General features: G+C 46.1%; 1 protein-coding gene across 3 annotated transcripts in view; it reads left to right on the top strand.

Annotated features, from left to right (window-relative positions):
* Positions 1-23,341, top strand: part of Carmil1 (capping protein regulator and myosin 1 linker 1) — a 295,091-nt gene that overhangs the window by 230,894 nt on the left and 40,856 nt on the right. For all 3 annotated transcript variants that reach the window (XM_029563000.1, XM_008831899.3, XM_008831900.3), the window contains 3 exons: positions 2,812-2,987; positions 6,540-6,627; positions 10,137-10,286. In XM_029563000.1, the coding sequence (XP_029418860.1) occupies positions 2,812-2,987; positions 6,540-6,627; positions 10,137-10,286 (414 nt within the window). The remainder of the gene's footprint in view (positions 1-2,811; positions 2,988-6,539; positions 6,628-10,136; positions 10,287-23,341) is intronic.

Raw genomic sequence — 23,341 nt, 5'->3', positions numbered from 1 at the left:
CCCACCCTCACCCCATCCCCACTCCACTCTGAAGAATGGGTCCAGCATTAGACCCACAGCACACTGCTCTGTGCAGGGTCTGCCACTTCTGTGTGGTCATTGAAATTTAAGCTAATTAAAATTTAGTGAAGTCTAAAATTTAGTTTCTCAGGTGTACTGGGCACATTTCAAGTGTTTGTTATACATGGCTTGGGAATTAGATGTCACAAAAATTCATGATCTGTTGGGCATGAAGCCAGGACTCAAGAGTCAGGGTAGGAGGATTGCTGTGAGTTTGTGGGCAGCCTGGGCTACAGAGTGAGACCTGGCTGCTTTAGGTCTCCTTCGTTCAGAGAACAGGGTAATAAAATTGTAGGCCACGAAGCAGAAGTCTGGAAAGGAGTGAATCCTTGGACACCAGACTGGGATGTCAGAAGGGATTACCAGAGGAAGAACGGAAGACCCGAGTCCCTACCTCACCAATTCCAGCGACCACTGAGTGGGTTTGAGAGTCTTCGCTCTCTGATCCCGTCTCATTTATGAGGTGGCGCTGTCCAAATCTATTTTCACTTACAAAGTGTCGTATGGGCCAAAAAGCTCCATGATGAGGACACTTTGCAGAGTATAAAGTGTGTTACGCCCTTGCTCCGTGTTTGGGTTATGGGTGTTGGTAAGGAACTAACAGAAAGACATTTGGTGAGTTCAAGACAGGCTGAAATTCCTTTTTATAGGGCCCATGCTGGGCATCTCTTCTTAAAGTGCTAAAGCAAAAGACATTTTGGAAACAGATGCTGAGTGCTGAGATCTAAAAGGCTGTGCCTGACTGCTTCTGTCTGAACATTACCGCAGACTCTTCATGGCTGTGCTTACCCTGGAAGCCGACCCTGTGGGTTGAGTTCATTCTAAGCTGTCACACTGTGGGGGACCGCAGACAGGAGGAAACAGTTGATTTGACTTACAGTTCCAGGTTACAGTTATTGTGGGAAGTCAAGACAGGAGCTTAAAGTATCACACATGATCAGAAACAGCGTAAATGCATGGCCCCTGGCTCGCATGGCCCCTGGCTCACACGGACCCTGCCTTATGTGGACCCTGGCTTACGTGGACCCTGGCTCACTGCCTGGCGTGGGCCCTGTGCTCAGCCAGCTTTCTTCTCACACACAGTTCAAAACCCAGCCCATGAAATGGTACCACCAGTGATCAGGCCAGGTTTTCCCACATTGATTAACAATAATAATCACAGTCAAGTTGACAGAATTAACACACAGACCTTCCTAAAGACTCCCATGCTGATAAACATTATAATGACAATGGGTATGCAAACCCAAGGCTTGCTCAAGAGTGCCGGCTGCTTGGTCTGGAAGAAAATGTATTTATTCATTCCTGGAAGGAAAGTAATTAGTCTTAAGCCAACTTGTTTCTGTCCTTTGCAGGTTGGTGGTATTGGGATATTCTTGGAATAATGTATTTATTCAGGGTTTGTTTAACCAGAGTTACAGTAGGGATAGAGGATGTAAAAGAAAGGTGTCTCGAACTTTCTGAAGGGGCTGCCTGTTGTTCTCCCCTGGGTTTTACATCTTCTTTCTTATGAACGGCCTCCTGTCTGTTGCTTGTGCTCTAGCGTATCGAGATTTTATTGGCAGAATCATGCTTTTCAGGTGGGTGTGTGGGCACACAGAGCCCTGAGGTGGTCTTTCAGTAGCTGCAGTGAGTAGGTCCCTGCTCACCCTGAACAGTCAGGATCCCAGCCTGGCAGCTTTCCAAAACTGGCTTCTTACTGTTCAGCGGTGAGATTAATAATCGTATCTGTGTTGTACTGAGCCTTCATTCTGTGCCAGACCCTCTCCAGAGCATGTCCTGTATGTAATATCATTTAATCCTCAGTCATCCTGTAAAGTGAGCTTTTTAAAACTATAGTTTTTTATGCAAAGAAAGTAAATGGAGAGAGTGCAGTTTTACCCAGTGTCACTCAGCTAGGTTTCAAGTGTGACTCTGACACAGCACCAGTGGACTTTCCCCTGCTCCATCCCCTGCCTCAGGCAAATTAACAGCCCTTAGCTTGCACCCATCACTTGTGAAGCCAGGATCCCATGGGCAGCCGCTCCACCATCCTCCTGGACGTTGGAAGGCTGCAACGCGGGGAAGGCTTCTCAGGTTGCCGTAGGCTGTTTACACGCGTCTTGTATTGCAGTTGCTCATAACGTGCTCTGTCAATATTTCCCTCTGTTTTTATTCTTGCTGCTTATTGCTCGTCTCATAATCACTGTTTTACCTAACAGGAAAGCTCTTTTTAAGAGCGTAAAGTTGGCAGACGTTTCTCTATTTTTCTCTTCTGCTCTTGTGTTTTGCTAGAACTATTGAACGGCTCATCACACTTTAGAGAGTCTATTTGAGAAGTCTCACAAGCATTCAAATCTGGTGTATATTTTATGTATTTCTAGTTTCAGAGTTTGTAAGTTTATTTTCTAGCTTGCGTACAGTCTGAGAGTGCAGCCTGCTGTGGGAACTTGGTATGTAAAGGTTGGTATTTGCATTTTCAACTGCTTCGTTCATGGCTTTGTGTTAAATTCAGATTAACAGGCTCAGCACACCTCAGGTGCCAGTGTGATGCCCACAGGCTGTGCCAAGTGTCTGATCTAAAGAATCTCTGAGCTCAACAATGGCCCACAGTTATAAATGTCCCAGGCCAGTCTAGAATCCTTGGTTGTGCCCCAGGGCTCTTTTATGATCCTGCTGTGCTAGGGCCTACTGTCTCTCACCCATAACCACCTCCCAGGTTTCTGGTGACACCTCTAGAACTGTGTCATTATCTTCTTCCTCTCTGCCTTGCAGGGCTTGCTAGAATCCATGGTCGATGTTGCTGAGAACCTCTGCCCCAACGTGATGAAAAAAGCTCACCTCCGACAAGACTTGATCCACGCCAGCACTGAAAAGATTTCTGTCCCGCGTACCTTTGTTAAAAATGTCCTGTTGGAGCAGTCTGGAATTGACATCATTAACAAAATTAGGTAGGTCCACAGCGTTACTAGGCCACAAGAGGAGCCACAGTATGTGGGACACGGTGGGGCTTGCCAGGCAGGTTGGTGTGGGTGGCTCTCTCCACGTGGAAATGTGTGGAGGCATGTCCAATGGGCAGAGAGACTGTATGTAAACAAGCTACGCATAACGCATAGGTTCCCTACACATGGGTGAGAGTTGGGGCTGCACTGCCTGAGAGCATGGTGTTTGCAGCTCCTATTTAAGGGTTTGTATGGGGGGTCACGTGATTATGCCCTAGTTTGTGCTTCTTGGGTTTTGACTTCACTTTTCTACGTCACTTGCTTAAAGACTGAGGACAATTCTTCCCTCACCCTAACCCTTTTCCCCTTCTTTCCTTCATTTGTTATTGTTGTTTTGATTTGGGGGGGGCGGGGGGGTGGTCTCAATCTCCAGCCCGCGCTGTTCTGGAACTCTGAAGCCCAGGCTAGCTTCAAACTCACAGCAATCCTCCTGCCTCATACCTTGGGAATGTCAGTTTCCTGTCTGCTACCACTGTTTTTGTTCTGGGTTGGGATGGTGGGCCTGTGACACTGTGCATGTACTTTGAGGTCTTTATATAGACATCTGGGAAAGCCTGAAACTGACAAGGCTTAATATTTAGAAGATGGGATCCCAAACATCTCTGCTTTCCAGGCAGAGGCCCTTGGTCCCACCAGAGCTGCTCTGTAACTCAGCTCAGTCACCCTCTGCTTCCTAGCTGGGGAGCTGGCTGGAAGCCAAGTCTCAAACAGTTTTAATTTCCCCTTTACCTATGTCTGAATATTGATAAAAATAATCAGATGTAGAAAGAAAACTAGCATCTGTTGGAGAGTAGGGACGGGCGCTAAGGCACAGCCATGGAGGGAAGCACAGCAGTCCCTCTGTATCAAAGGCCCCATCTGTGCAGCCGCGCTGTGAACCAGGACTCAGGAAACCTGCGGGACTGGGCCACCTGAGGTTTGAGATTCAGCTCTGGGGTTTTGTTAGTTTAATAAAACTCCTGGGATCCACTGGGCTGAAGTCTAAAAGGCAGTTGGAAAGATCTGAGAAATTAGCAGAAAAAAAAAAAGATTTTAACTATGAAGGACCCCAATGATCGGCAGTATTATCAATTCCAACCCTGACTCCTTCCGTGATGCTAACATTTCTGTTCTCTGATGCTTCAGATTTTGTTTTGAAAGTAATTTGATGTTGCCATACTTCAAGAATAAATATTTAAAACATAAAATTTATAAATATTAAGTATCTCCTTTCAATATTAGGATGAAAACTGTATTTCATGGAGATGGTTTTGGTCCTTAGTAGAACGCACACAGGTCTTTACTGGAATGTCAGGTTTTTTACACCTATTTTTAATGTTTCTTGATTATCACACGTGAATTGTACATAATAGTGGCTTTCCTTGCATCATTTTCACGTATGTATATAACATATTTTGGTCCTACTCACCCACCCCCATTTACTCTCCTGGTTAATCCCATCCCTCTTCCCAACTCAGCCGCCTTCTGGGTTGGGTTGTCAAATTCTGTCTAATGTGGTCACTTTTCTTTAAAGTGAGAAACTTGGAATGTTGCATAGGAGTCGAGAGCCTTCTACACTGATGAATGAGTTTTACATCCATGGACTCATTTCTTGGGTTTTTATAATGCATTAAGCAGAGCACCGACAACACACATGGGTGAACTGATGACACAGGCATGGTCTTAACCATGCAGGCACATGCAGGCGCAGTGACTTGAGCCCTCTGAAAGGCCATCACTGAAGAAGTAGATCACCCAGCAACAAGGTCAGAGCAACCTGAGAAATCTAACAGCAATTCCATTTTTAAGAGTCTTCCTTTGATGCTATACCTTGAAGCTGATAAACCTCTCCTCCTGCCTGCAGAGAGAGGGAGGGAGAGAGAGGCAACCACAGAGCCTCCTCCCTTCAGTAGGAGGAGTCATAATCTCAGGCATGACCCTAGGGGTGGAGAGAGGCCTCAGTGGTTAAGAGCACTGGCTGCTCTTCCAGAGGCCTGGGTTTTGATTCCCAGCACCCACGTGGTGGCTAACAGCTATTTGTAACTGCAGTTCCAGGGGATCCAACATCCTCTTCTGACTTCCATGGGCATTGCATGACATGGGTGCACTTACATATATGCAAACATTACACTCATACACATAAAATACAAATAAATAAATAATAAAAATTTTAGAAGAATCAGGAAGTACTTCTTGCAATGAGCTTGTAGCATCCCTTGGAAGTTCCAGACGTGACACAGTGTTCCACACCTCAATCTCACCCGGATACCACCGGTGTGACGTTATTATGATTATTATTGCTATTACATTTTTTGGCAGGTTCTCTTTGTAATCTAGGCCAGCCTCAGACTTATGGCAGTCCTCCTCTCTCAGCCTCCTGTCTTCTGGGGTTACAAGTGTGAGCATCACCTTCAGCTTAAAGTATTAGATAATTAAATATTAGACACATTGAATGTTGGTCTTGTTTCCTGAAAGAACTGTCCTGGCCCTGGCTAGGTTTACTGTGGACCTCAGAGTTAATGCTCCTTCCTTGTGCCCCACCAGAATAATCTTTCTGAGCAGAGAGGTCTCAATACAAAGTACCACAGTAAACTTAGGGAGATTTTCCTGTTGCACAAATTCAACCTCAGCTTTAGGGAAAAGTAAATTTATTCTGAAAACTCATTTATCTGTTCTGAAAACATAAAAGTTGTTGACTTCAAAAGCAGGCTAAGCTCATAAGACAACCATGGAATGTAGGTATATGACTGGCTCCCTAACATTTTCCCTGAGTCTTGGGCACCTGTACACATGTGCTTTCCAGGAGGGTGATTCAGTAGCAGATTACAAAGAGGATGAATCCTTGTGAATTGCTAAAGTGTTAACTAAAGCAGCAGCCATCTGGAGGGAACCTGAAGGCCTGAGTCTATTATTTAAAACTACAAGCCTCTTTCTGTTGCCTGGGCAGTAGTCCCCGGTCAGGTGAGAGGCACCGAAACTGAAAACCTTAGTAATCTGTTTGTAAAAGTGAGGACACAGTGAGTTTGTATCTTTTCCTTAGCAGTATGCTAAGTTGAAGCAGAAACTCTAACACAGCACCATTTGATTGGTGAAAAGGTTTGTAAACAGGTGGGATTTATATATGTTGAAGTGGTAGCTGAGGCTTAGTAGTCAGACTGGACTTCCTTAATTTTCTGCAGCGCAGGTCGGCTCTCCTCTGTCGGTGAGTGGCTTGTGCCTGGCCACATGGCACACGTGGTTCCCATTGAGTTTGTCTTTATCCACAATTTCCATTTCTACTGTTAAATCTTGAGTTTTAAATTCAGAGGCAGGCGGGCATTGGCAATAGACACCTGTCACTTGCGTATTTATGGCTGTGTTTGAGACTTCTTTGGGAGAATCCTCAGTGTGGTTAACACGGTCTTCTGTTCTGTTTTCAAAGACAGCAGTGGCGTCCTGGGTGGCTTCATCCTGGCCTCACAGGTACGTGATAGTCTTCCCCTCACACAAGTTAAAGGCTTCTCTGTCCTTTGGTGTCCATAGTGAGGTGAAGCTGACAGTGGCCTCATTCCTGTCCGACCGCATTGTGGACGAGATCCTAGAGGCGCTCTCCCTCAGCCACCGCAAGCTGGTGAGTGCCCTGATGTCTGCAGCAGCGCCTTTAGAGCCTTTAAATTTTTTATTAATATTTTATTTATTATTTATATTTTATGTGTATGAGTGTATTGCCTGTATGTATGTGAGTGCACCCGGGTCGTGCAATGCCACGGAGGTCAGAAGAGAGCTTCGGATTCCCCTGGAACTGGAGTTAAGGACGGTTCATAGCCACCATGTGGGTGCTGGGAATCAAACCCGGGTCTTCTGCAAGAGCAGTCAGTGCTCCCAACCGCTGAGCCATCTCTCCAGCCCCTAAAAATTTTTGTTTATTTATTTGGTGTTTTTGAGACAGGGTCTCCCTGTAGTCCCAGCTGGCCTGGAACTCACTATGTAGACCAGGCTGACCTTGATCTCACAGAGATCTGCCTGCCTCTGCCTCCTGAGTGCTGGAATTAAAGGGGTGCGCCACCCTCTTGGAAGATTTTATTATTTCTAATTATGGGGGGCTGTGTACACAGGGAGGCTGGAAGCCTCGAGTCCCCCTGGAACCCTCCTGGGGTTGTGAGCCTCCTGATATGGGTGCTAGAAACAGAAACCAGGTCCTCTGCAAGAGCAGTATGTATTCTTAACCACTAAACCATCTCTCTAGCCCATCTTCTGTATGTTTAAGAAAAGTCAAAAGTTTTGGTAGGAGATGATGTTGAGAATAAAGTCTAAAATGAGCATTTTTATTTTACCTAATGTGCACGTTTTATTTATCTGATAGAATTATTTCAGAATGGATTATTATTATTTGTGTTTCTGAGAAAAGATCTCACTCTAGCCCAGGCTGATCTTGAACGCAAGACAGTTCTCCTGCCTTGACCTCCTGAGTTCTGTGATTAGAGGTATGAGCCACCACAGTTAGGTCAGCACAGATGATTCCTATTTATATGTGTTCATGTGTGTATGTGACAGAGTGTGTCTCATATAGCCCAGGCTGGCCTCAAACTATGTAGCCATGGATGACCTTGAACTCCTGAACTTTCTTGTTCCACCACCTTCGTGTGTGAGTTTGGTGCCTGCCACATCTCTAACAGCATAACTCCCAAACACTTCTATGGACTGGCTGGCCCACTAACAAGTGTTAGCAGTCTGTGAATATTCATTAGTTAAGAAAAACCACTAGCAGGTGCTGAGAAGCTTCTAGAGCAGTTGACATGATCACATTGTTGAAGCACTTTACTTTTCTCAATCTGTGTGTGTTGTCTTTTATTAGCATATTGCCCAGAGCCAAACTGGCAATGCACAGGAAACAGATTCCCAGCCCCATCATGCAGATGCAATGCTGATCTTGCCTAGTTTTCCGCATAGTCAAGAGCGACATCATTGCATAGAGTTCCTAGTTCAGACTTCTGTAAAATGAGCGCACGCAGGATTGATGGTGTATGCCTTTTAGAAAAGTGTGTTGGTTTCCTGTGGGCCCAGGAGCTGTCTCAGGATGCTGACAGGCTACTACCCAACACTTGAGGCCGCGTCAGCACGACTCCACCTGGGAGACCTTCACCAGAAGTTTGAAATTTTTGCTTTTTTGCATTTGCCTTTTATTGACAAATTTACTCATAGTCTTGATTTATTTATTCTTTGTAATTGCAAAAGAATTGTGTGAACGAACTTTATTAGTTACTTCTCTTTACTGTGACAGAAACAACTTAAGGGTTTTTGGCTCATGGTCGGAGGGTTCAGTCCATCATGGTGGGAAGGACAGGAGGGCTGGAGCTTGAGGCAGCCAGTCACGTGGAGTTCACAGTCAGGAAGCGGGAGAGGTGGATGCTGGTGTTTAGCACACCTTCTCCCTTCTCCCTTTGCGAAGACCCCAGCCAGAGGGAGAGTGTGACACTTGCCTTCAGGGTGGTAAGTATCCCTCCTCAGTTAAACCTGTCTGGAAACACCCTCATGGATAGGCCCGGAGGTGTGTCTCCTGGAATTCTAGATCTGGTGAAGCTGATGACGAAGATGAACTACCGCTCTACTTTTGTGTTTCTTTGCAGGTTTGGGTTATAAAAAAGAAAAATTAACTGATTTTCAATGAGCTTCATTTCCTCTAACTTAACTGTAGGAAGGTTCTCAAAGCGCCCGGGTGTGAAGTGATTAGCTGTTTCTCATTCTCTCAGAACCAAAGTTCTCGTTCTCTGATCAGCCCAGCTCTTCACACTGCTTACCATTTACTTTTTTCTTCTTCTTTTTTTTTTTTCTGGTCTTTTTGAGACAGGGTCTCCCTGTAGCCCCAGCTGTCCTGGAACTCACAGAGATCTGCCTGCCTCTGCCTCCTGAGTGCTGGGACTAAAGGCGTGGCCACCACCCAGCTTGGCATTTCCTTTTTACGTTTACCTAAGTCATGACAGTGGAAATACCTCAATAAACATGGTATTCCACGCACGAAAACAAGGGAGGTTCGGAAACAATTTCTTTCCTTCTAGTCTTTAAAAAAAAAATAACAAAAGTTGGAATAATTTTATTTGCTTCGTTAGATATTGTTAAGCAATTAGTTATAGAAGAAAACTGCTTATTTTATTTGGAGCCAAGTATTATCTTCATTTATTTATGAATTAAAAATATTTTATTTATTTTATTTTATGTATATGAATGCAATGCCTGCATGTAGGTAGGTGCACCCATGTCGTAATGCCTGAGGAGGTCATGAGAGGGCGTTGGATTCCTTGGAACTGAAGTTACAGATGGTTGTCAGCTGTCGTGTGGGTACTGAGAATCAAACCCAGGTTTCCTGTAAGAGCAGCTAGTGCTCTTAACTGCTGAGCCATGGCTCCAGCCCCTTATTTATGGATTTTTAAATAGTGGTGGCACATGCTTTTAATCCCAGCACTCAGGAAGCAGAGGCAGATGGTTGCCTGTGAGATTGAGGCCAGCCTGGTCTCTATAGTGAGTTCCAGGCCAGCTGGGACTACAGGGAGATCCTGTCTGAAAAAGACAATATACATGTATATACATGTGTGTGTGTGTGTATGTTAATATGTGCCGTGGTGTGGGTGCGTGGCAGTCAGAGGTCAGAGGACAGTTGTAGGACTCTGTTCTTTCTTTCCACCATGTGAATCTCAGGGATCAAACTCGGATGGTCTGTCTTGGTGGCAAGCATCTTTACCTGCTTGTCCTCCATAGTCTTTATTTCAGAGGGGAGGTTTTTGATTTCTCACTTAAACAACATTGCCCTTCAAAGAAAGTTCTTCAGAGGTTACTCCATTGTACATTGTTGAGAACTGACATTGACCTGGGCCTGGTGGTACACACCTGGAATCCAAGCACTTAGGAGAAGAGGCTGACCCAGGGGCATCCTTGAAAGTTACAGAGCAGCCTGGTCTACAAAGCAAGTTCCAGGCCAGTTAGGGCTACATAGTAGGACCGTCTCAAAAGCACTCAATCAACTACTTAACTAAATAAATAATATGAATTGTCCTTGACTTACTTGCAAGGTAGCTCTCTACAGTACCACCTTGTGAAAGACATCTTCAGAGATTCCTCTCTTGTCTCCTGTCCCTCTTGACCTAGGCTGACCACTTCAGCAAGCAAAGTGGAAGCCATCCCAAGCAGGGGTCCCTGGAGATGGAGCTGGTGGAGGAGAAGCCGGTGAAACGATCAGTCCTCACGGTGGAGGAGCTCACCGAGGTGGAGCGTTTGGAAGACCTGGATACCTGCATGGTAAGTCGCGTCCTCTGCCGGCACTGTTTTCTACCACCCAGAGTTCATGGCCGTTTTTCAGTCCTACTGTTTGAAATCAAACCCTCATCAGAACTGGGGATGCGCCAGCTGGGACCGTCCATGAGAAGCAGCTTCTCATGCGTTAAAAGTATGCCGCCCTGGCACATAGGTAGGAGGAAGTGCAGGTGTCCTGGGTCCAGACTCTCAGTGGTGGAGAAGAGGTCTTTCTCTGGCTCAGATGACTTGGGGGGTGGGGGAGCACTGAGTGCCTTCCATGCTGAGTACTTGCCCATCCTTGGATGCTGTGCATAGCTCTAGGGTATTGGAGAGAGGCTCACAAGGCAGAGCTCATTACCTAACGGCAATGAGGAACACTCAGGTTAGCAGAACTTTTGTTGTGAAAATAGCGTCTTTTGTTCTAGTAATTTGTTCTTCATTCATTGTGTGGATTAGGCTAATATACCAATGAATCATTGGAAAAGCCAGCGTTCAAGTGGCTATTCGTGACATAAGCAATTTTGTGTTCAAGGTGGACTTTTGAAGTAATGATTTTGTCTAGACCCAGCCTAACTACCGATTGTAAGCCACCCAAAGCAAGCACGATTTCTACAGCTCCCCAGTGCAGGGACCCTTCCCTGAAGGCACTCTACTGAGATTTAAGCATCCGAGCCAACCACTGCTACCAACTCACAACTGACTTGAAGAGGCGAGAGTATTCGGCTGGTCTTTGGAAGTAGCCTGCCCTGTCACCTGTCATACTCAAAGCAGTGGAACATGTTTCTCTGTGGAAGGAGTTACAGAACACACTGGTAGCACATGTTTCAGAGGGAGAGGCACTTGGGATGGTTTTCTGAACAAGCAGGTGTGCTTTCTTCAGAAGGCTTTTCCATCTTACATGAGCCGGGAAGTTTGAACCCAACAAGAGCTGTGACCGAGAATGCCTAAGTTCATGGTGCGGTTCACACACATGTGGTCTTTCCCACATTCACTGGAAAGCCGCTGGTAGGCAGCTGCCCTGGGTGGAGCTGCAGAATGGTTGAGTTTCATTTCTTTGGGAAACGGCTAAGATGTCCATTTAGAGCCCAAAGCACTGAGACAGATTCCCTTGGACTTTCCTGACTGACCAACATGCCACCAACAGTCCGTCTACTGCCCCCGGTGCTTTCTGCCCAGGTTGTTGTGCGTGGCTTTACTAAGGCCGTTTTTGAGCATTTCTTCAGCAAATATAGTAGAAATTTCTGAAACTTCTATTCCCCTGCCTTTGAATTTCATCCTCTTCTTCACACCCCCCCTTCCTTTTCAACCAGTTCTCACACTGTAGCTCAGGCTGGCCTCAAATTCACAGCAATCCTCCTGCCTCAGCCTCCTGGATGCTGGGATTACAGATGTGGGCCACCACACCTGGCCCAGTCCTTGGATCTCTAATTTTCAGGTTAACTTTAGTCTCTGAAAATGGCCAATAACTACAGTTGGACCAGGGAGATGTTAGGACCCTAAGTTGGGCCTAGACACATTAGTTTGGATTTAAGGATTACTTTTTGGATCACAGAAACATTAGTGCATGCACCACTGACCTCTGAACGAAATTCAGTATGTAGTCAACAGTTATTAAATGTGGACTCTAACCAAGGTACAAGTGGTCGAGTGGGTCTACAGAACTGTTCTCTGCTGCGCAGTGACTGAATGCTGAATCAGCATGAAGTTCATACAGCTGTGTTTGTTTGTTTATTAAGACAGAGTCTTTCTCTTAGCCCAGGCAGGTCTAGAGCTCACTGAACAGCCCAGACCAGCCTTGAAGTCACAGCAATGCTCCTGCCTCAGCCTCCTGGATGCTGGGATTGTAGACGTGGGCCACCATAGAGCTGTTTTTGTTCGTTGTTTCGAGACAGGGTCACAAGTAGCCTAAGCTATCTGACCTTGAACTCCTAATTCTCTTGCTTCACCCACCCAGGTGCCGAGATGGCAGGTGTGGCAGATGTGCCCAACATACCTGCTTGGTGTTCCTTAAACAGTGTCAGAAAGAGAGCCATTAAAAATAAAAAGAAAGCAACTGTCTCCAACAGATAAATTATCTTTTTCTTTATTTTTATTTTATGTTTATGATGTTGTACCTGCATGCATGCAAATGCACTTATATTATGAAATACCTACCGAGGCCAGAAGAGGGTGTCCGATCCCCTGGAACTGGAGTAACAGACTGTTATTAGTCACCATGTGGGTGCTGGGGACTGAACCCGGGTCCTCTGCAAGAGCAGCCAGAGCTCTTAATCACTGAGCCAGCTCTCCAGCCTCAATTATCTTTTTCTTTTAACTAGAAAAAACTTAAGAGGTGAATAAGCGCCACTGGTGGGATGAGGGAGAAATAGGAATTATGTGACTAACCTGTAATGGTTTTCCAGCCTCCATCTAGTCTCGTAGCCACCAGAGACCTTGGTGTCACTTTAAGTCAAGAGCAGAAACAAATTATTTTAAAAGACTCCCTATGAAGCTGAGCATGGTGGCACATGCCTCTTTATTTTTTTAAATATTTTATTTTTTAAATTTTATTTATTATTTTTATTTTATGTGTATGCATGTATTGCCTGCATGTAGGTAAGTGCACCCATGTCGTGCAATGCCCATGGAGGTCAGAAGAGGCCATCGGATCCCCTGGAACTGGAGTTACTGACAGTTGTGAGCTGCCATGTGGGTGCTGGTATTGGAACCCAGGTCTTCTGCAAGAACAACCAGTGTTCTTAAACGTTGAGCCATCTCTCCAGCCCTTTCAAATGCCTTTTTAATCCCAGCACTTGAGAGGCAGAGGTGGGTGGATCTCTGAGTTTAAGACCAGCCTGGTATACATAGTGAGTTCCAGGCCAGTTGGAGTCACAGGGAGACCCTATCTCAAAAAGACCAAAAAAAAAAAAAAAAAAAAAAAAACTTCCTTCTGTTTTTTTTTTTTTTTTTATTTCTTATTTCTCTTTTATACTATACATTTTTTTTTTTTTAAAAAAAAAAAAAAAAAAAAAAAAGTCTTCCTGTGATTTTTTTTTTTTTTTAACCTGTCATCCTTGTGACATATCAGATACTGATTTTAGTTCCTGGTGACAAGTTAAATCCTCATAACTTATAAATAATTAGGCCTTATTAATATCATCTACTTAGCAAGTGAGGAATGAGACTGAGAAGAGCTGAGGAGCTTGTGCGGCTTTTCTCGAGGTTAACCACGCAGCCTGACAGCAGCCGGCCTGTCTAGCTCGTGTGTGACGTCAGCACATGGAGTCCTCCTGTGCTGCTCTTCCTTTCTTTCTTTCCAAGTTGATTTTTATTTTATGCGTCTCAGTGTTTCGCCTGCTTGAATGTAAGTGCACGGGTGCATGCAGTGCCCATGGAGACCAGAAGATGGCCTCAGATCCCCTTGAACTGGAGTTACAGATGGTTGTTAGTCATCATGTGGGTGCTGGGAACTGAATCCGGGTCCTCCACAAGAGCAGCCAGTGCTCCTAACTGCTGAGCCATCTCTCCAGCCCCCTGTGCTGTATTTCTTGAAGTCAGGATTAAATCTTGCCTTGGTTTAATTAGCCTGAAGTGATTCTTATAAAATAGCTATTCACTCCAGTCAAAATAGACACAGAAAGAGAAAGCCAGAGACTCACTGCTACGTACTATGTGGAAAACTCACAGTTTGTAAACATCACTGTAAACACGTGTCAAATATCTATCTCCAGGCCAGGTATGATGGACTCATTTAGTCCCAGCACTTGGGAGGTAAGAGGTAGGCAAATATCTGTGCGTTTGAGGCCAGCCTGGTCTGCATCATGAGACCCTGTCTTTAAAAAAAAAACAAAACAAAAACAAAGCTCTACTTCCCTCAATGCTCCCAAGTTGCTCGAGGTCGATCTGCCTGCTCGGAGCTTACTGGAGCACTGTGCCACTCCATGTGTTATTTGTGGGACTGCTGACTATTCCCCCCACACACCTTTTGTGCACCATACTGTGCATCGCCTTAAAATATTTAATGTCCACAAGGGCTGGAGAGATGGCCCAGTGTTAAGAGCTTGTTGCTCTTCCAGAGGACCTGAATTCAGTTCCCAGCACCCAAGCCGGGCAGCTCACAACTACCTGTAACTCCAGCTTCCGGGGATTGACACCCTCTTCTGGCCTCCTTAGGCATCTGCACACACATGCACATGCATAGAAGTAATTCTTTAAAATCTGTATTTGCTGTCTACAGACTGTTACTGTCCCACAACAGGGTGTCGGAGGAAATCAGAATCTGATTTACACATGGTCTTCTGGATGGCGCTCAGGGTGTGAAGGGTGCAGTGCCTGCTAGCTGGTTAGTCATCTCTCATTTGCTACCTCCTCTCAGGACCTTTGAAAACCCACAGAAGGTTGGGGTTTAGGTACCCGTGCCCAGTGGGTGGGAAGCCAGTGCCCCCTGTGCAGCACCGTCAGCTCTCTAATTGTGAGGAATCCTTAAGGTTCTTTTAATGAAGGTCAAACCAGTTTGAAATCAAAGGACACATAGAAGGGCATCTACTGCAGTTTCCTTGGAGAAGAATTTGAGCAGGCTTGAGTTAATGCAGAATACAGCTTTGTGAATCCTGTCTCCAGTGATAAGGCAGCAATGATTCCCCCTTAATAAGTTCAGCCACGTAATTCAATATATAATTTTAGGCTTTTGAATACAGTCTAGAATTTAGTAAATGTCTACTTGACCGGGTCGAGACATCAGACATAATTTAAAGGAATTGCCTCATTTTCTGATACCAGCAGTTTGTGTGTGTGTGTGTGTGTGTGTGTGTGTGTGTGTGTGTGTGTGTTAGACCTCCTGTAGCCCAGGCTGGGCCTCCAACTCTATGTAGCTAAGGATGGCCTTGAACTCCTGATCCTTCTGCCTGTACCTTTCAGATGCTGGGATTAGAGGCACGTGCCACCACGTTAGCACTTTAGCAGTGCCTCCTCTTCCTCACCCCCCATATCTATATGTTTGTGTCGGGGGTACACACATCTGTGCAGGTGTGCATGTATGTGGAGGCCAGAGGTCAACTTCAAGTGTCATTTCTCAGCAGCTGTCCACAGTGTACTCTGAGACAGTCTCTCTCTGGGACCGGTCTCCACCTCCCCAGCTTGGAGAGTGCAAGCACAGACCACTGTGCTCTGCTGTTTATATGGGTTCTGGGGCCTTGAACTCAGGTCCTTGTGCTTGTAAGGCAAGTACAGCCCCAGCAGTTCTTAGCTGAATGGGTCTGTTCACAAGGCTAACAAATTCAGGCTATGGTCAGTGTCTAACAATTCGCTACACTGATGTTGACTGTGGTTTACATCATGATTGTTAGTTCCTCTTTACGGTTTTATTCCGTGATAGCCTTTCATAATGAATGAAACACTTTAGAAAGTAGAAGTCATACTGTTTATCACAACATCAGAAACCAAAGTAGAACAGAAACCAGAGTGTGAGCAGCATGGTTTCATGGCCTGGGTCCTGAAAGGAATCAGGGTGGAAACAGGGAGCTGAGCAGGGCCTGTCCTGGGAGGCCAGGAAGGAACTCTGTGGTGAGAAGCACGTCTCTCCAAAGAGGAAGAGTAAGAGGATAGAGTCCTTATGGAGGGCTTGTTACCTAGGTGCTGGATAAAGGAAAGGACTGGAATGGTGGCTGCTGGCCCTCAGAAGAGCCTGGACTAGCCAGGCGTGGTAACATCTGCCTGTAATCCCAACACTTGGGGGATGGAGGAGGGATGTTTGGAGATTATAGGCTAGCCTGGTCTACAGCAGACCCTGTCTCCAAAGAAACAGAATGAAACCAAACAAAAGCCAAGGGGAGCAATCAGAAATGCTAGTGAAATCCTAGGTCGTGATGGACTGTCAAAAAAGACCCTGAGTCAAGAATGCAGGCTAGGTCTTCTCCTGCGTTCATGGAGCACGTGTTGAGGGAGGCTTCCCGCTGGGCTTGCTACACTGCAGCTCACTGTCAGAATGCTAATTCCAGCAGATCTGGGAGCTGCTGCTCCGGTGATTCCTGCTCTGAGACCTGCCTAGATGCTGAAAGATGGAGCCTGCCACGGCCACGAAGTCAAGAGCAGCTCAAGTTCCTGGAATGCATCTTCTGTGTCGTAATGTCCCTGAGCAGGATTTGTGAAGACCGTGGAGGTGAAGCATAAAAGGGTGTAAACATGGCTGAGGCGGATGGGTCTCAAGCTCGAAGCCTGCCCAGGCTACAGAGTGAATTCAAGGCCTGGGCAGCTTAATGAGAACCTGTCTCCACGTGAAAAGTCGGGAGAGGGCTGAGCATGTGGCTTGTGGTAGTGCACCACACTATTATTCTCCAGTTCAGTCCCCAGTACCACACATGTACACAGAAGGTGTAAACGTGTTAGGGTGGTGGCTCATGCCTGATATCCCAGCATTTGGGAGGGTGAGGCAGGAAGATTGCCATGAGTTTAAGGCCCGCCTGGGCTGCATAGTAAGACCATGTCTCCAAACATGCAGGTGTGCACTCAGGTCTAACTTCAAATGTAGACGTCTATACATGGGTCACAGTTTAAAAGTTTGAGCAAATGCCATGTACGGTAAGTCACTTGCTTTATTCCAGACTTGCAGGATAGGAGACATGTAGGGCTGGGAAGACTAGGTGAGTGACATGCTTGTGGGTCAAGCATGAACACCTGAGTTCGGATAACTGGCACCCGTGTCAGAAAGCCAGGTGTGACTCACAGAGCTCTCACTAGTGAGCTCAAACGGTGAGTTCAGGGAGAGACCCTGTCTGAAAACATAACATGGAGTAATAGCAGAGTCACCCAGCATGATCTCTGGCCAACACACACATGCACACATGCTTATACATATACCACACACTAAATATTTAATATCCTAAGTAGGAGGCCTGGAGCATACCTGGCTCCTTGGTCTTTTTGTTTGTTTGTTTTATTTTATGTGTATGAGTGTGTTGCCTGCATGTATATGAGTGCACCCATGTCGTGGAATGCCTGAAGAGGTTAGAAGAGGCTGTCGGATCCCCTGGAACTGGAGTTGAGGACAGGTGTTAGCTGCCATGTGCATGCAGGGATTCGAACCCCAGTCTTCTGCAAGAACAACCAGTGTGCTTAACCACTGAGCCGTCTCTCCAGCCCCACTCCTTGCTCTTTTAAACTGAAGATCTGAAGTCCAGTAAAGATGCAGGGCAGAGGAGGACTTGGTGCTCTGGAGAGTCTGGGCTCTGTTGACTGGACTCTGTTCACCGGTCCCTGTGGTTTTGAGCCCCTAGGGTACTCCTGTGACTGAAGTGTGGATTCGGATGATCCCACTGATCTCCACAAAGGCCCCCTGAATCCGCACCCTTATAGAATGCATCACTGTGCTGTGGTCACTTTTATGAGGAATCACGGCCGTTCCCAGCTCTGCACTATTAGACACAGTTGTGCTCTGACTGGAACCTTTGTTTTCAGTTGAATAGCTCAGAGGTGAATGAATGCATTTGACCATAAAAAGCAGCCAGAGCCTGGAGAAGTCTCTTCTGTTCAACATTCTGATTCTTCATCTATTCATTAAAAATATCTTGCTGTCTAATTTATATGAGCCTAAGCTCATTTTTGGATTGAAGTGGTGCTTCATTAATAAACTGGAAAGTTAGATATAGTGGGAAAGAATTCTGAGCAAAGAATGCCAGTTGCTATGGTAACAGAGAAGGGACCTTGTCAAGGAAGGAAGGCTTCCTGCAGGAAGGTTCTAAGCACTAGGCTGGGTGTGCAGCGACTGATGGTTCATTGGCATGTGGAAGAGAAGTAAGCAGGGAGGGTAAGTAGATCAAAGAGGCCATGGGAGTGTGGAGAACATCCATCGTTTTCTCGTGTGACAGGAGTAAAGACAGAAGATTGGTGAGGCTAGAAGGGGAGGCAGGAGCCATTTCACACACGGCCTTGCAGTGTTCATCAGGGGATCCGCCTGCTTACTGTTGGTCTATTTTAAGATCACCAGGAACCCTGAGAAGGAAGGAAACGGGAAGATGGGTAGTTTGGGCAGAAACACTTGTTAGTGATGAGGTGAGCTGTGTGTCCATCAGGAAATGGATGTTGGGGATCAGGGCTCAGTGGACAGGGTCTGAATTGCTACCTAGCCACACCTGTGTCAACACATGCTTTACACACGTGTCCCAGACCAGCTCTGCTAACCTAGCCACGGGCTCTTCATCTGTCTGTGTTCTAACCAGGGCTTTGTCTGGCCACCGTGCCTGGCTTTCAGATTGTCTCTTTTATGGCTGTTGCAAAGCCTCAGTGAACGCGGCTCATGTACTATGTGATCTTTTCCTCCCCAGAGGACTGTGAAGGAGTCAGTCCTGTGAGCAGTTGTTTCATATAGAAACCTTCAGTAAATAAATTCTTCGGGGGATAATGAGAAACTACCTGTGTGCACCAAACTACTCATGTTGTGTACTCTAACGATGCCCTAGGAAGTGTGTTTGATTAAAAATTTACCCAGCTTTTCACTCTAGCTGCTCAGAAAATCTTGAATTCATTTTAAATAACTGAAAGCCAGTAAAAAGTGGCAGGCAGTGTTGCCCTGCTCAGGACAGATTCGCTCACAGGCAAAATCGATGCTGGAGCATTTGGCCTAAACCAGAGGGTGCACACCTCTAATCCCAGGACTTGGCAGGTGGAGGCAGGAGGATCAGGAGTTCAGGGTCATCTTCAGCTACATAGTTCAAAGCCTGCCTGGGCTACATGAGACCCCTTCTCAAACCTCCCCACCGAAAAAGAAGAAAGAGATGAGCTGCAGTTACGAGCCAGGCCAGGCTTAATGTGCATATCAGTAATCCCAGCACTTGGAAGGCTAAGGAAAAACTGGTGAGAATTTGGGGCTAGCCTGAGCTACATAGTGCATTCTAGCCTAACCTGTACTACAGCGTGAGACCCTGTCTAAAAGAGAAAACAAAGTTCAGAGTAAATGATTCAAAATATGGATCTATAATTTTGAGACTCCAATCAGAAGAGATCTGAAATATAAAGTTAAAATAATAAGCCTGAGAGGAGCCAGGGAGACGGCTCGGTGAGGTACTTGCTATACTCTTAAGAATGAGGCCCCGTGCTTGATCCCCAGCACCCATGGAAAGATCCGGGTGCAGCTGCGTGCCTTTATGTCCCCATTGGTGGGGGTGTGTGGGACAGAAGGCAGGCTGATTCCTGGGACTCGCTAGCTAACCAGGCTGACCAGGTCAATCAGGGAGCTCTAGGTCTGGTGAGAGCTCCTGCCTCTGCCTTGAAAAGATGCGGGAGGCAAGCAATAGAGAAAATCTTCCAACATCGATCCCTGGCCTCTACACACACACACATAACAAACACACACGGGGAACATGTCAAAGATGCTGGTTTCCAGAACCGGCCAGGTTTCCCAGAGTTTAGGTGGCGAGCCAGCTTTGCCCAAATTGCTGTTTGAGGTTAAAGAGGTAGAATGAAGGAACTTGAGGACTCGTCTCAGAAAAGTTTTCAGAACCCTGAGATTTAAGCCATGTGCTTTTGGCTCTGCGCCAGTAAGCACCAGACCTCACGAGGGCCAGTCCGTTCCTAAAGTCTGCACCCAGAACCTCCACTCACCAGGCCCGCCTTCTCCCACTGGCCACCACCAGTTTATTTGGCTCCAGCTTTTAAGATGTATTTTTATTTTCTTACATTTACATTGTGTGTGTGTCTAGGTGAGAGAACAACTTTTAGGAGTCAGTTCTCTGCTTCCACCATGCGGGTTCTGGAACGTGAACTCAGGTCATCAGACTGAGCCACAGCACCTCTATCTGCTGAGCCATCTCACCACCCCAATTTTTTTTTAAAAGAATTAAATCACTATAAGCTTTAATTTTTTCTTCACTGACAGTGTCATTAGCTATTGTTTGCAGTCTTTATAGAGACAATTTGTTGTTGTTGTGTTTTTTTGAGACAGGGTCTCCCTGTAGTCCCAGGTGGCCTGGAACTCACTATGTAGACCAGACTGGCCTCCATCTTAGAGATCCTCCTATCTCTGCCTCCTAAGTTCTAGGATTATAGGCATGTACCTCCACACTCAGCTGTTAATTTTTTTTGATCACACCAAGCTATTGCATCTGCTCCAGAGGAAAGATGGAAGTCTTCCCTGAATCTTTTTCTTGCCTTGAGTGGCCAATGGATTTTCCAAAGTATGTGGGCTGAAAATATATCCCTGGGGTGTAGCCCTTGGTGGGGCTTTCCTCATTGTTTATTCTTTCACAATAATGAAAATAGATGCAGGTGCAGCGTCTAAGATGTGACATCAGGAGTAACACTGCGCTTAACCTACAGAGACGTACCTAAGAATTTTCTCCATCTTGTAATGGGCAGAGGAAGAGGTGAAAAACTTGTTGTTATTAGTGGGCATGTCATTACCCCAGTGTCTGTCTGTGTTAACACTTGTTAACACTTGGTATTTGTTGAGTCAGTGTGACTGCACCTGCCTTCAATCCCAGCACTGTGGACGGGCATGGAGACAGGAGGACCCAAGGAGTACAAGGCTAGCCTCGGCTAGGTAGAAAGTTTGAGGCCAGCCTAGTCTACGTGAGAACCTGTCTCAGGAAACAAGAGAAAGAGAGACTTTTTAAAAATTTATTTATATTTATGTATATGAGTGTTTTGCCTGCATGTATGTAAGTGCACCTGTGTTGTGCAATGCCTGAGGAGGACAGAAGGGGGCGTAGTATCCCCTGGAACTGGAATTACAGATGTGGTTAACCGCCATATGGGTGCTAAGATTCAAACTGGGTCTTCTACAAGAACAGCCAGTGAGCTTAACTGCAGAGCCATCACTCCAGCCCTGAGAGAGACTTTCTTAAAATTAGTACCAGATAATTTCATTCTTTGTACTGATATCAAGAAAAAATATTAATTCTACTCATTTGTAAAGAGACTACTCAAGTGTAAAATCACCAGATTAAAGCAGATCAAAAGTGAAATGTTTCCGGTTCTCCAGGGAAAGTGTGGCATGGTAGGAAGGTAATGATTTAATTTTCTGTCATCAAAAAATATTTATAGGTCTGAAAAATAAGGAAATGAACCGTTTCAGTTTCATGACAGTGCTGTCACGAATTACAGTGTTCATGACGGCCTCTGGCCAGTGCTGTTCTCAGAATGGCTGAGTCTGAGCATCACAATGCAGATCACCTTGTATGTGACACGAGACTGGGTGTAAGAGTTCCTGAGGACATAGGGAGTAGCTGGCTTCCAGTGTGCTCAGGAGGAAGCGAGGTGCACCTGTGAGTCTCTGGGGCTCTTCCAGTATGTTCCCCGCTCTTCGGCAGCTTCCTCAGAGTTGACAAGCTTCCCTCAGCCTCTGCCTTGGGTTTAAGGGAACACCCCTCACTGTCCGCTAGCCGATCGATAGTCATCATAGGAAGAGCTAACGTTTCTTTTTCTCAATTGAATTATGCTACCTCAGACTTCTGAAAATAGAAATGATTTAAAAAATACTTTCTAAACTACAAATATGATACCTTGACATTTGAGGATATAAATCCATGAAAAGTCGATTCCGGTTTCCCTGAGCGCTGACTCAGCAGACAATCTAGTCAGAAGCATTTAAGTTTTCTCATGTTCATTACACAGGGATTACCTGTATCCATTTTCAAAGTGCGCAGAAAAGTCCAAGAGCAGGCAAGGGTGTCTTGAATCAAAGAGCAGGGATTGGTGTTAAATCCAGAGTCCATCTGAAAGGACAGGCAGTCTTAACTAAAAGGACCTCACAGGGTGCTCTGAGCGCCAGCAGGAATATCCACAGCAGCCTCTTATGATATAGTTTTTTAAAATCCATGTGTTCATTGCAGTACTCAGAAAAACATAAAGGAGTGGGTCCAGGGGGGTTGACAAAAGAACGGCTAGAGAGAGACAGGGAGGAAAAAGGGCCAGAAGGGTCCAGCTTTGCAGCTCCTGCTGTGCTCATCAGGTCAGGCAAAAGAGTTGCCGGTGGTTGCTTAAAAACCAACGGCTAGAGAGAGACAGGGAGGAAAAAGGGCCAGAAGGGTCCAGCTTTGCACCTCCTGCTGTGCTCATCAGGTCAGGCAAAAGAGTTGCTTAAAAACCGGGCTTTCCTGCTTAGCCTGAGGAGCAGCTAACAACACAGGGGCTGGTCCTTGGCAGTGCAGCAATTATGAAGTCCCCACTCCAGTCACGGGACCAAGCAGCATCCCCTCAGCCCCCGTGGGCCACCCGTTGTGACCCAGTCAGCAGGGCCCAGCATCCTCCATGTGGTACTTCTGCTAAATTGTTTCCCCTGAATCTTGTCATGAGGAAACACACAAGATGGAGGCCAATGTTCTGTTTAAGACAGTGGTTTTACGAAGAAGAAAAGCACACCGGGCAGGGAAGGAGCACTGGGCGCTGCGGTACATACGGATACCGTGTATAACGGGTAATTCTCCATCAGGTCCTGGGTCTAAAAAGGACGCGGTGTTACATGTTTGAGAGATCCTTGAAGAGGGCTGGGAGTGGTGGTGAACATCTGTGATTGTCCCCACTCCAGTCACGGTACCAAGCAGCATCCCCTCAGCCCCCGTGGGCCACCCGTTGTGACCCAGTCAGCAGGGCCCAGCATCCTCCATGTGGTACTTCTGCTAAATTGTTTCCCCTGAATCTTGTCATGAGGAAACCCACAAGATGGAGGCCAATGTTCTGTTTAAGACAGTGGTTTTACGAAGAAGAAAAGCACACCGGGCAGGGAAGGAGCACTGGGCGCTGCGGTACATACGGATACCGTGTATAACGGGTAATTCTCCATCAGGTCCTGGGTCTAAAAAGGACGCGGTGTTATGTGTTTGAGAGATCATTGAAGAGGGCTGGGAGTGGTGGTGAACATCTGTGATCCCAGCACCTAGGATATAGAGGCAGGGAAGTGAGTTCCAACTAAACGCCTCCTGATTGTATTCTAACTCATTTTACAATGTAAATCTACTTAAGCAGCACCTTCCGATAGTTGGACTTCTTGTAAACATGAGCCTGTCTGGGGACAGGTTTTTTGAGTTGTGCTGTTTGGAATTAAGCACTTCACTAACTGGAGGTTTCTTTTCTCTCACCCAGTCTGGGCC

This window comes from Nannospalax galili, unplaced genomic scaffold (assembly GCF_000622305.1).
Source record: "Nannospalax galili isolate Female #2095 unplaced genomic scaffold, S.galili_v1.0 scaffold456, whole genome shotgun sequence".
In the NCBI taxonomy this organism is placed as follows: Eukaryota; Metazoa; Chordata; class Mammalia; order Rodentia; family Spalacidae; genus Nannospalax; species Nannospalax galili.
Note: the sequence above shows the minus strand (reverse complement) of the source record. Positions and strands in the feature narration are given on the sequence as shown.